This window comes from Channa argus, chromosome 5, assembly GCF_033026475.1.
Source record: "Channa argus isolate prfri chromosome 5, Channa argus male v1.0, whole genome shotgun sequence".
NCBI classification, from domain to species: domain Eukaryota; kingdom Metazoa; phylum Chordata; class Actinopteri; order Anabantiformes; family Channidae; genus Channa; species Channa argus.
Genome location: NC_090201.1, coordinates 9,108,946 through 9,122,960, shown reverse-complemented (window position 1 = coordinate 9,122,960; position 14,015 = coordinate 9,108,946). Strand labels below are relative to the sequence as shown.

At 38.2% G+C, this 14,015-nt stretch overlaps 1 protein-coding gene across 4 annotated transcripts in view; it reads left to right on the top strand.

Annotated features, from left to right (window-relative positions):
• The window catches only part of slc2a9l2 (solute carrier family 2 member 9, like 2), a 75,417-nt gene that overhangs the window by 35,924 nt on the left and 25,478 nt on the right, over positions 1-14,015 (top strand). For all 4 annotated transcript variants that reach the window (XM_067504588.1, XM_067504586.1, XM_067504587.1 and 1 more), the window contains exons 10-11: positions 8,640-8,741; positions 9,166-9,241. In XM_067504588.1, coding sequence (XP_067360689.1) covers positions 8,640-8,741; positions 9,166-9,241 — 178 coding nt within the window. The remainder of the gene's footprint in view (positions 1-8,639; positions 8,742-9,165; positions 9,242-14,015) is intronic.

Here is a 14,015-nt window from a genome sequence, read left to right as displayed (position 1 = left end):
TATTAATTTGTACCTGTCTGGCTTAACTGGTCACACACAAACCTCACAACTACTATAATTTGTGCACAGCATTCAGTTCAGTCTGCAATATTTAATATTTACAGTTATGTTACTGACTCCCCTCTCACTCTAAACAAGCAATATGAGGAGTCTAAAGCAACAAAGGTGAATCGCCTTAAACTTTCCTTAGTAGATTTTTTGGCTACCTGGAGACAGCTACCTACATATCACCATTATATAGAGCTCTGTTGGAATTAGTGCTAAAACCCAGAAATGAGCAAGCAAGCATTTATGAATGACTTTTTGATTAGATGGCTAAAATAAGGTCTGTTGTTTGCACAAAGCTTTGGTGTAGTTTGTTTATAGCTTAACAACAGCTTTTTACTTCTGGTGCTTGGATCTATGCTTCTAAAATGATCAAATTGGTGTTCAGCTGGGAAGATTATTTGTTCATACTTTTTTCTGCAGTAATTCAAATGCCAATGAGAAAACACCTATATGCTTTTTGTCAAAGGAACCAGGGACTACAAAGTTGACATGGTTAGCAAACACTTTCCAGATCTAATATAATTCTTCCAATAATTGTGTATATGCTGACATGCAATCTCACAAATGCAGCTTCAAGATGCTCTCTCCTTTTAGTTCTCTTTAATTCCCCTTCACATATAACTGTCTGGTTGTTCAGCTATAATACTTTACTTTGTTCTCCAGATAGTGACTTTATCTGTTTGCTAAGTGGAGTGGGAGTGAGTTGATTAAAGCCTTTTCAGTGAAAACTGCTGGTGTAGTAAGAGTGAGAAGTGAGACTGAAACAAAACCCTAAAGTTGCAGGTTATGAAATTAAAGCAAGACGATATAAAGCTCTGTAGAGGAAATGAATCAGCATCGAGCTTGGTGATGATTCTCACTGTGCATTTGCACTATGATCAAGTTTTTTCACGATTCACTGTTAAATATATCAGTTACAGTAGCTTTATTTCATTGTCCAATCCATTTGATATGGATTCCTTAGTAGCTCTTTCATCTTCCTTTCCACATTTGCAAGTCTCTGCACTGTAACTGAAACAACACAATGTCTTTGTTCTGCTTTCTCATCTGGTTCCAAAATACATCTAAAATAAATGACTCAACTGTTAACTCAGTAAATCCTCTCTGTTCTTCAAAACCTTAAGCAACAAGAGAAATGAACTGTGGAAGCTAAAACCGAACTCTGTGGATTCTTACATTTGGCCAAAAATCTCCAACAATTTACTACGAGCATACGGAGAAAATGCAGCGGGAAATACACTCCTAATCTCTCCTAATTTAACTGGTGTGTCAATGGCCTGTTTGTAGCTTCTATTTTTGTGATTTCTCTCAGCATGAGAACATTAAAGATGATCTTTGATCTGCAGCAGTGAGAAGACCCCTCTGAGTGACTTAGCTGCCACGTGTCTAACTTCAAACACCAGCAGATCTGAGATCTCCCTCAAGGCATGTAGCATCTACCCATCAGCCACAGCCAATTCAACCCTGACAACCTGTATTGAACCCCGCGTTTGTGTGAAGCCCCATAACTGTTTAACTTCACACAGCAGTTGAACACTATTAAAAATTAAATGGGTTGTGAAACTAAACTGAAGTGAATTAATTAAACAAATACTCTGGCGTGGATTGTGAGTTTTAGTAGGCCTCGTGTACATTGAAAAAACCTAATGGCATGTCCTATAACTGATGATAACATAAATATAATCAATATAGAAATATTCAACCACTAAATATTGATAATCCAAGGAGCTTTAGGAATATAAAGCTTCAAAGTATACTGTACATTGCCCCATTTTTTTATATAACAGAGCTTTGTTTTTGTTGCTGTATCTCAGCCACTGTCAGGAAAGACATAGAAACAAGATAGAATTAATTTACGTTTGAGGAAAAAGCTGGATATTTGACATTTTACCTTTGGAGAAGTGACAAGTGTTTTTCAGACCTTAAAATTTCATCGTCAGTTCAACTGAGACTATTTGCATGAGCCTCATGTTCACAATCAGAGAGACTTTTAAAGATCAAAAGAAAGATTCATTATATTTGCGGTTTCAGGAGGTTTAAATATTTAGGATATTCAACTCAATGTCTACACCACACTTTAAAATGTAACTTTTTTCATTTGGGAGGCAGACATTTCAAACGTAGGATTTAATCCTTAAATCCTGGGATATGTCCCTATTAATATGACAAACTTAATGAACCACAGAGTGTATTTGGCTGTGGCTCTATGTTTATTCCATTAGCAATGCCTTTACAGACCTGCCAAAATATAGCGGCCAGTCATTTCTTACATGAAGTAAGGGAACAAACCACCACCATGGAAAACTCAGTATACGCACGAGCAGTCTGTCTGCCAAATGTGACCTTTCCTGTAAACACCGAAAATCTTTTTTCAGATTCTGTTGTTTGGTGTTAATGAGTTTTGGGAGTACCCAGGCACCGGCTGCACCCAGAAGACAATTTTGCCTGGTGTTGCTGTATTGGGAAATCAAGATTGCTCCATAATTGTAGACAAGACAGTAGAATCTGTCTCGTATCAAATGTGGTGATACAATGAGACCGTTTTGGGACATATTATAAAATGTTTTAAATTAAATGCACCATACTTAACAAACAACATTAACAGAATGTGACTGATATAAACAAACCATACTGCATAGAAAAGAGATTCAGTTCTTACATACTCAGAGTACCACGTCATTTTACAGTGCATACAGGCAATGTTTGTCCTTGTACCAGAACGTTCAAATGTGCAATCTCTTCCCAAGGTATTTTAACACTTTGTGTTGTCAGTTTATTAAGAGAATCTTATCTTTGCTTGTGGCAATTTTGCACCTTCAACACAAGGGCATCAGTTCCTTGTTCCAAGCTATTTGGACACTTTGAATTAGTACTGTACAACCCTACCACTTCTCTGTGTTATCAGAACATAATAGCATAAAGTTGAGTAAAGGACAACTGACCTCATTAAAAGCCAGCCCACATCATTTAGTGATTATATATTTCTTCTGATTCTTCCTGCTGGCTTTGCTTCAGGTGCCATTGGTCACCACATTTAGAGACATTCGGCTGCACCAAAGGATCAGACATGACATGGATGGAGAGCGCAGTGTATCAGAATATTGATTACATTTTTTAGGCAGAGCGTACAGTAGGAGCACTTCAAATGCTGTGTTTTCTGTGCTCCCACAGGTTGCAACTTACTAAAATAAATCCCTAAGGAGTAGGTGGAAACTTGCCCAAACATTTGTATGAAAAAATAAAAAACAAAATAAAATTAATGGAGGAAAGGTTTATACAAACAACAACAACAACAACAACAAAAATCAACAGCCAATCTGCAACCCCAACATTTTAGTCATTCATCCAACCTCTGTGATCCATGCTGCCATGGGCTGCAGTGATAGAGAACAAAATTAATGGGTGTAGATGATGGGATGGATGTATGAGTCAGTACAGCCTTTTTATCGAATGACTGTATTTATCAGGGATGTGAACACCTGTGGACCGAGAAAGGTCACAGACAAAATTTATCATTTTTAGAAAGAATGTTAGAAAACTGCAGGAAATTGCACCGTGGTTTTGCTGAGTCGTGATGCCCCAGCAGTGTAAAGTGTATACTGCAAATAACATTTTGGACCAAACTAAAATTCAAACTTAACATGCTTTTTGCATGTGTTTACTTTCTTCTCTCTCACTTAATATTTCTTGTGAGTCTCATACCATCCATAGCCAAGTGAAGGTAAAAGGTCAAATTTCACTCTGTTCACAAGTTGCACCTCCACATTGTGCTCATGTCTCTGCTTTAATGATGTGATATCACACAAGCTGGGTTAGTTAAGAAGGTTCCTTTGTGTCCTATTTTCATTGGCTTTGTAAGCATTTAACAATAAGCATGTCTTGTAATTTTTACAGCTGCTGCCTGCAGTTTTCTTTGTGGAGTTGTGTGCATGTTCTCTCTGCGCTTCCGTGGGTTTCTTACGGATACTCCGGTTTTCTCCCACAGTCCAAAGACATACATGTTATGTTAATTGGTCACTCTAAATTGAGGTGAGAATGTGACTGCAAAAGATTTTATGTCTGCGTGTCTTTTTCTGTGTTGGCCTTGAGATAGACTGGTGACCTGTTCAGGGTGTACCCCGCCTCTCGCCCAATGACAGCTGGGATAGGCTCCAGCCCCCTATGAACCTGTACAGATGATGGATAGTTTGATGGATTGTACCTCTTCTTAAGCTCTGTTTTACTGTGCTACTCTGCTATTCTCTTTTGTTTTTATATTTAGATCCTAACGCAGCTATTATAACTCCATTCTGAGAAGAAAGACAGACAAATGGCACAGTCTGATTACCTAAAGCAGAATGCTATTCCCTGACCTCCTGCCCCCATTTTCTAGTGCCCCATTGGGCCATCTCCCTTTCACGGCAGCACACTTGTCATTATACAGCTGGTTACCACAAACGTGTACAGACACAGACGCACACTGCACAGTGTCTGTGCAGTGTGTGCTACTCCACATTAAATCATTCACGTGTCACCATCTCACCACACACCTGCCTTGCCTTTAGACAAATTGATTCAAACAAATCATCATAGAGTACAAAAACAGACCATCTGTTTGCATCTTAAAGTAATTTCTCTTCATCTGTCATCATTTATTGGATGGAAGTTTAAAGAATAAGAACACAGTATGCATGTATAAATGAATGCTACATGATTACCTGCTACATCAGCTGCCTATGCCATGGAAGTCCAAAGGGCAATTTTTGCTCTTCACATCAACAAATCTCCTGTAGTGTCCGTGACCTAAATATTGCCACCTACCTAGGTTTGTAAGGGTTGGAACGGACCATATGGATGTTCGTATGCAACCCCAAAATTTGACTGTCAGGTTCACAGACTATAAATCTGCCAAACACTGAAAGAAGCATTAAAGGAATGTTTATGTTTTTTCCAAGTCCATGATACTGTTCTTGTGCAGCTCTAACAGATACTGTTTTGCCTGGTTCACTTTATGCTGTTCGGTCAAACAAACAAAGGAGCTGTTCTTCTTGCTGTTTTTATTGTCCAGAATTGCCACTATATTTTTTAGTTCATGTATATAACCTCAGTACATTTTGTGGTTCACATTTACTGTATTTGTTTAATGGTCTTTATGTTATTTCCTTTATAAATAGTGCATTTTATACCTCCATGCCAGTGGCAGCTGTATCCAGAGGCATTATGGTTTGTGTTGTCCATCCTTCCAACTGTTTAAATCTTGTCTCTGGAGTCAAGCTTGAACAATTTCTTTAAAATTGCCAGGAACATCCAGTTGGGCAACAAGGTGATAGCATGGTAGTCTGTCTGTGTATGTCGCTCTGTGTTGGCCCTAAGATGGACTGGAGCAGTCTAGGGTGGATCATGCCTTTCGTCCAATGATACCTGGGATATGCTCCAGCCGCCCTTCCACCCGTATCAGGATAACTGATTAAGATAATGAATGCAAAGAATTGAATGGACATCCTGCTGATGAACTGATTAGAGTTTGGAGTTTGGTTGTTAAAGGTCAAAGGTCAAGGTCACAAAACGATAATAATATACAGTGCACAATAGTGCTGTTCTAAGTTTGACAGTGAGAAATGCTTTCACTTTTACTCTCCTAGTTTACTTTTTTATTAAGTAACTACCAGCAGTTTGACTTGTGGACTGGTTGCTGGCAACTCTGCACTCGTTCTAAAAAGTCTTTGCGCTTCCGTATTTGTGGACCTACAGAGTGTGTGCAGGGGCATCCTTCTGCAGCTTTGCCTATCAGTGCCCTCCTCACTTGAATTGGGATAAAATGAAACAATCACAGCTGGCACATCTATGTGCAGTGGGAAAGATGAGAATAATCATTTTTTCAATGTGCACTAACTAATTGTAAATTATATCCAGCCATGATTTAGCACCTGCTGCACTAAAACAGTTCAGCTGGCTGTTAATTCTATCTTTGCTTGCTTGCTTGATAAAGGTTTACAAAAAGTCTTCTCGCTTTCAGAGGGTGGGCAGGGGCATCCTTCTACAGCGTTGCCTGTCAGTGCCCTCCAAACATAAATTGGGATAAAATGAAACATCCACATCTTCATTGGCAATGCTTTTTTGCTTTTAGTTATCTTTATTTAAAGCCTCTCCTACAGGTTCGTAAAGAGCCAGTTGTTATTAACGGCTCATCTGACTTTTGATGTGACAAATAATGACGAGGCATTTTAGTCCTGCCAACCATGAGGGGCTGAAGTCATTGGTCTGACCTCCAGCGAGTCTGCCAAAAAGTGGGATATTGGGCCTTTTCACATGAAAGCAGCCATTTAGACCAGCTCCATTGTTAAATCATTGTGTTGTTTGAGTAAAAATGTAAAACCCCTGCAAACACATTCATGTTTTATGTGTTATTGATGGACATTGACTTTAGCTGAAGCTCAGAGAACCCTGTGTTAGGATGTACCACATTATCATGAAACACTGGTAGCTTACTGTAAAACCCCCACTCAATGCTACTGAGGCAAATTCATCATCATCACCTCAAGTACACGGAGAAGTGAACACCTTAATAAAAGTGTTAGGGATTCACACATTTTGTTGTCTAGCAGGTCTTACATGTAAATGGCAAGATACATATACTGCCCAAGCCCCCCAGGATTTCCATCACCTTGTTGTGAACGTTGCAACGTAATATGCCTGGTTTCACAACAGTTTCTTTAAAATGTTTCACGTTCATACAGAATTCACAGAGAATTGGTTGAATTAATCGTTATGATCGCAACATCTTGAATTCCTAAAGGGACTGATGTACAGTCAACAGATTGTCGCACCTGTCCTAGCTCTGTATGATATAGACTCATACATACAGAGAATTCATCATTCATCGATCAGCAACGACATTAACAGCACATGCTGGTTTTAATATGAACAAATTATATTCATTATTTTGGCGGTTGACTTGTGGGTGTGTATGTGTGTGGAAAAGTTAATACCACCTTATTTTAAAATAGCAGAAAAGTAAAGTAACCACCAGACTAACATTAGTGAAGCAGAGCACGAAACTGACATTAACAAATCCACCAACAAGACTCAGCAACACCACTGCAGCCATTTAAAAGACTTCAGTGAACCCTTGTGGAGCAATGAGAACCAGCATCTGTGCGTTTTTTTGGACAATATTTTGCTTTGGTGCTACCACTGCAGCAAATAGACGTCCTCTTGTCTTCCTCCATGGCGGCTTCAACGGGGCAGATGACTGCGCCCTTTTCCTTCATTACACTTTAAATTAAAACACTTTGAGCTATTTTACTTTCATATCAAAATTGATAAACTTTTGATGTCTTGACACATTTTCACAAATTTAATGGAAGCAGAGAAATAAGTAAATAAAAGTTTGCCAATGGTTCCCACCCGTAATAAACCTACAGTAAATAGAAAACACTGCATGTTATCTTTAACACCAGGCCTCTGCACAGCAGCCCCAGTACACGAATGCATACTGTACAAATACTAGTGACCTTTTCCACAACCTCATGAAATCCCACTGGCTTGCTTAGTTAAGGATTGTGCCATGAATAATTTAAGGCTCTGACACCATGCAAAGGAATGCCTGCAGGTGTGGCTGGGGCTTTGATTGGTGCTCATTTTGGACTTGAAGGTGGCTCTGATAGAGCCAGGCCTCGATCTTCTGTCCTGCATGGCTTCCACAAACCATAGGAGAAAGTGTCCTGAGTGGAATTGTTATGCTTTTTCATGATGCATTATTTATAGGTCATTTTCTTGTCGACTTTTTTCAGCAAAATCTGTTGGTGGCTTAAACCGTTAATGAAATATTTGTAACATACCGCCTCTTCTGTAAACAAATCACTGGTTTTCCTTCTTGTGACTTGGACTTTCAGGTCCAAAGCTTATATTTAATGGAAAAGCCTTATTTAAAAGACATATTTCTTTCTAGGCTGTGAAATTGTAAAAACCCTGTTGCTAACACTAGCAACATCTGCCATCAATGATTTTCCTTTGGTTTTAAGATAGTGTAACTGGTCATCACTGGTTTGACTGATTTATGCCCCCCTCCCTCCAGAATTTAGCTTCATATTGCTGTATTGGCAAGGCCCTCGAAAAAAAAAAAATACACAGGTACTGTATTATTTTTCATAGGAAGAACATGAGTGGGCAGTGATCACCACTTGTTAGTGTTTTATTTGTTTTGTTTTGTTTTTTACTTTTTGTTTATTAAAGACTAGTGCCCAGTGACGCTGCTAATGTTTGGCAGTATTTGACGTGAAAAAATTCAATGTTTACATTAGGTTAATTTGAGAAAGCAAATATATGTAAAATAAGAGGTACAAAATCCACTATGATTTACCATGAACCCTTTCTAAGGGCCAGTACGGCCCTAACAGTTCCTGTATGGTAGAAGGGGCCTAATCCTACAGTCCGACCAAAATCCACTTGTTAAGATTTAGTTTAGAGTGATTTGACTACTGGAAAAACAGGAACAGGACATACAATGGGTTGTCAAAACTAGCAAGCCTTCCAAGGTGTATAATCACTCAGCAATGGATCAGAAACCACTTGAAATTCCAATTACACTTTTTTTTTTGTCTTGTTCCTAGGGCTTGGTAATAGAACGAATTGGGAGGAAACCCCTCCTCATCTTCGGCTTTGCTGCCATGGCTGTGTTCTTCAGCCTACTCACACTGTGCCTCAATTTCCAGGTAAGCCACTCTTCCTTTTCTTTGGTGACCACATTCTGCTCTTTAAGTGATGAGGCATCACTTTGAACATCAGTGCTCTATACATTACTGTCTAGCACGTACAAATCAGCACTGGGTAATATTACATCACCTGGACTGATTGAAATGTATTTATTTACAATATTATAATAATATTTTGTGCATTCATATTATAACACCTTTTAAGAATTATTTAGCATTACAGTATCTTAGGTGATTCTTGTGATTTAAATATACTGATAATGTTGTGATATATGTTAATAAAACAAAAACAACAAGAGGATGCAAGTTAATTAATTGCCTTAATTATATTTGCGGTAATTCTTCTTCTTAGGACTGAGTTGCTGACAAAACAATTTGTGGTTCAAAATATCATCTCCCTCTTTCTCTCTCTCTCTTGTTTCAGGATAGGGCATCATGGATTCCCTATGTCAGTTATGCCTGTATACTGGCTGTGATTGCATCGTTTTGCTCTGGGCCAGGTAAAGCAACTTACCTTTAAATGTTGTCCTTTTCCACCTTCTCTTTTGATTTTTCTCTTGTGTTGCAACTCTTTCTTACTATATTTAAAACTGTAGTCAAAGAGAGTACATGCGCCATTACTTCTTAAAATGATAGGTGGTTATACAATTAGTAGTACTAGCAATAGTGGTAGTTGTAATGTAACCTACAGTACTCAGCTGCAAATGCTCATGGGACAGTGAATGTGATTGCTTCTCATTGGAGGTTGACATTGGGCTTTATTTTCCAATGAAATGGACATTAACAGCTCTCACTCAAATGTAGGTGCGATTTTCCTCAGCACAAGTCTGTATTTTTCAGGCTGCGCCTGCTTTTGCAATTTTCCTGGCGCTGGGTGAACTTGGAACTTGATTGTGCTAGTGTCGAAGAAGAAGTGTGGCCTAGTCTAGATTTATGCTTTTTAGTGGTGAAGTGCAATTTTGGTGCTCATTTTGGATAATATCATGCCATCAATTGGCACTGGCCCACTGAGACATCTAAAAAGAAAAAGAAAAAAAACTAGGTCAAGTGTGACCTCTTTCAAATTGCTGTGCTTTTTCATGAACTCTAAAGTATCCATGAAAATAATGCCCATGAAAAAATTACAGTAAGAAAAATTACCAACAATATCATACTTAGAATTTAATAATTTGACCCAGGGTTCTGCAGAACAACCTTGGATCTTTTCTTTGTAGACATGTATTTATCAGACAACAACAAGAAATTGCGTGTGTTTCATTTGCAGTCCCTGTATTGACTGAGAAGTTGTGAGTTATTTTGGCACAGCAGCATGACCTCATTATTTACATGTCTACACAGTCACATTATCTGACCTGTTATTAAATAGAAGCTGCGGCTGTACGGGGGCTGACAGACCTCAGTGCACAGCGAATGTCAGAGTGCGTACCATGAACCTTAATTAAAACAGGGTGATAGTGCATGCTGAGGCAGGAACAAATCCATAATTTCAGTAGATAAAATTCACTTGTTTTATTATCGCATCAGAATAATCTCTAAATCACATGACAACAAGGCTGGAACAGTCTGTTTGTTAGTTTAAATATACAGCATAAGAGCCAGATTACATGATTAATCTATAAATTATGTTTATTGTACATTAAATGCATAAATGGCTGCTTGCCCATCTATATGCGGTAGAAAAGATGAGTGTAATGAATTTTTAATGTGCACTAACTAATTGTACACTATATCCAGCCAGCAATAATTTAGCACCTGCTGCACTAATACAGCTCAGCTGGCTGTTAATTCTTTCTTTGCTTGCATATTGATAAAGGTTTCCATTTATTACATTTACATTTATTTATTAATTTTCCTGTTCATAGAGATGAACTTTCTTTCCCAGTCCTCAGCCTCTCTACCTTGCTGCTCTTAAAAAAGATGAGAGAAACCATTGTGACTCCAACCGTTCGTAATGTATTCCTGTGATTAATAATGTATCCTGCCTGTCTGCCACATAGTGCCTGGTTGCGCCTCGCTGTGCCCTCTGCGTGCCAACACTGGCGGTCACAAACATAACAAAAAGGTTGATGCTGTTATGCCTTTACCAAGAGAGGTTAGGACTGCATTTGGACTGCACCTTGTTTAATGAAAATAGAGCCCTTAGACTTTCAAGGGGGGCGGCTGTAGCTCAGTTGGTAAAGGCAGTCGTCCACAGAGTGGACCACAGAGTGAATGGGTCCATCCCCGGCCCAGGCTATATGTCGAAGTGTCCCTGGGCAAGACGCTGAACCCCTAACAGCCCATTCCCCTCCCCAGCTGTGCAGTGCCAGTCCAAGTCTGGTAGAAATTGGGGAGGGTTGCGTCAGGAAGGGAATCCAGTGTAAAAACTGTGCCAAATCAACATCCGCTGTGGCGACCCTGAACTCACGGGGTAAGCCGAAATGCAATTTTTCAGTATTCGAGGGTATATTGTTAATTAATGTATTTTTTTTTCATAGTTTTTTTACATAATTATCTGCAGCTGTGCATTATTATCTACCTGTTCTTCTTCTCAGACGTAATTTGATATTAATCTTGTGGAGATACATTTTCTTAGTACACAGTCAATGGCCTGTAACAGTTTTTAAGGTAGGCAATTTCACTTTCAAATTCTAACACATATTTAATATTTATATTCAGGAAAGAAACAACATAATAAGGTTTGTTACCACTTTAAATCTTCAGTTAAAGGAAAGCAGCTGCAGCATGTAGGCAATGCAGTAATGCAGTTATAAGTAATTACAATGATGATTCTATCATTTAGTCTGGTTACATTATATTGTACTATACTATCTTACAAAGTGCTGCCAATACCTGTTCTTTGTCAGAGACTAATAGTGAAAGTATATTGACAATACAGCTCTGGTTTGGTTGCAGTGTATTCTGTGCAATTAATGTCATGTGGTTACTGAAAGCATAGAAGGTGATCTGATTAAATCCTCTCACAATTTAGTTATTTAGTAACTGAGATGCAATTTACCTCATCAAAGTTGCAGTATGAAACGTGTGTGCATGGTAAATCTAACACGTATAATAAAGTATACTTTATCATGCAAAGGTTAAGTAAAAATGTAGATTTGTATTTAATATAAGGAAAAATCTTATGGTTTTGTAATCAAAGAGCAACAGCAATATAGAATGTTGCCCATAAAGTTGGAATAATTTTGTTTTCACAAACATTCCTCCTTTTAGTAAAGGTTATTTGTGGTTATATTTTCCCTGTGATATGTTTGGAAAAGATCGATGAATAAGGTTCTGAGAAGATATGCACTTTATCTATCAAGAATAAATCACATTGTCATAATAGTTTCATGACAAGAGGTAAAAAATATTTTTTTCCAACTTAGGGCAACAGTGTATTGCAGTAGGTCGTTCTTGCACCATTCTCTTGTAAGACTCCTTCTCTTTTGCTTTTCTGTATATTGTGATTTGTCCAGATGTAGCCATACTGTACCTGCCCACAGGGGACCCAGCTTTCACCCATTTGTAATGAACTCTCTGCCAGCACAGCTGCTCTTCTCTTACACACATCCCGGATTGTATTACCTGATACCCAGAAGACAGAACAATTGCACTGGGTCCTGTGGTCTGTGAGTGTCAGGGTTCTTTTTGTCATTTTGAAGAGCCACTGTCATCACAAAACCAAACCAGACATGGACCCTATGTGTTTTTTCAAAAGTGGTCTTTTTAAATGGGCCCAATCCAGACTCCTGTCATGCAATATTTATGAAAAAACTGTACAGTACGTGCAACGGTATCATGTCCCCTACTGTACAGTATGTATTTCCACCCTAGGGACCTGTTTGCTGCTCAAAATCTTCATTGTATTTTCTACACACAGTAGAGGAAAGTCTGCATTATTATGTGTCCAAGCTTTGCGTTTCTCAAGTTTTGTGACTCAAGGCAGCGGGTGTTTCCTTAATAATGATATTTCAGGATGAAATGTCTGAAGGACAAATGGCGGATTTGGCATTAGTTTTAATCTCTTTTCTGTGTTATACCAAGGTTTAATTGTTTTTCTCCTCTAACATAATTTCACAGACATACTGATGCTCTTTCTGCTTGTGACTGCCACTTTGTCACCAACTGAGATGATTACAAGCAAGAGTGAAATAGGTTTGATTAAAATCTTGATGCTGAAATTGTAATTTGCTGCATCTTATTGCCCTCTGCAGCAGCGGCAGGTTTTCTGCAAAGATTGGGAAGTTGTCTGCCATTGTGTGAAAGCCAACAGTTTGTATTTAGGCATGATACCAGAGGGGTTATACTTTTATCACATTAAGTACCTTTATTATAAAGCATGTCCTATAGAACAGATAAAGGGATAGAAAGGGACAAATTGAAATGGAAATTGAAAGCCGTGGCAAAAATAACAAAACGTTCAAATCATACGTGATATTGATGAATGCATAGTAGAAGCTGACAATAACTGATGCAGCTTGAAAATATATTTAAAACCGTGACAACAGCACATAAATAAATTATACCATGAAGTGAAAACTGCAGTTCAGTGATCAAAACCAGAAATACTGCACTCAGAAATACCATTCAAGAAAGTTTAATGGACTATAAAAGAAAAAATATAAAATATGTATGAGAAAATGGTTGAAATCAGATCAGCTCTGGCTATGGAATTCACTCTAAAGAAAATGACAAAACAATTAGAGGATGTAAATATTCTGCACCACGACACGTTAAGTAACAAACATTTTAGTTTCAACATAGACATAGAGAAGTGTGAGGGTCCTGTATAAGTGCTGGATGATGTCAGCACTAGCAATGTCCTTGAGTGTGTCTCTTTGCCTTTTCTCCACCGTCATTATACCCTGTTATGGTCTAGACGGATGATTTGTTAACGGCCAACACAAAGACAAAAATTTTAGAGTTTTGCCACGTATGACACAGAGAGTGTAAACAAACAAAACCTAACCAGAAAGGATGACGTTTCATGCTACTAGTTTGTGGAGCTGACATCCTAATTTCCTTAAGTCGATCCCTGACACTGATGACAATTCAGGCAGTGCAGGAGTCATTTTTAATTTTAGATAATGTTCATACAAAAAGAAACAAATTACATTTTAAATAAGTACACAAAATCTCCCTTTTCACAATAAGAATTGTTAGTTGAAACGAGAGTTAATGAAATTAAGTTGCTAAATATAAACTAGATAAAAATAAAAACACAACACACCTCATCTACCAGATGTTTATTTTTTGTTTTCCACTTTGCCTGTGGCCTTGCAAGCAATTTGAGCA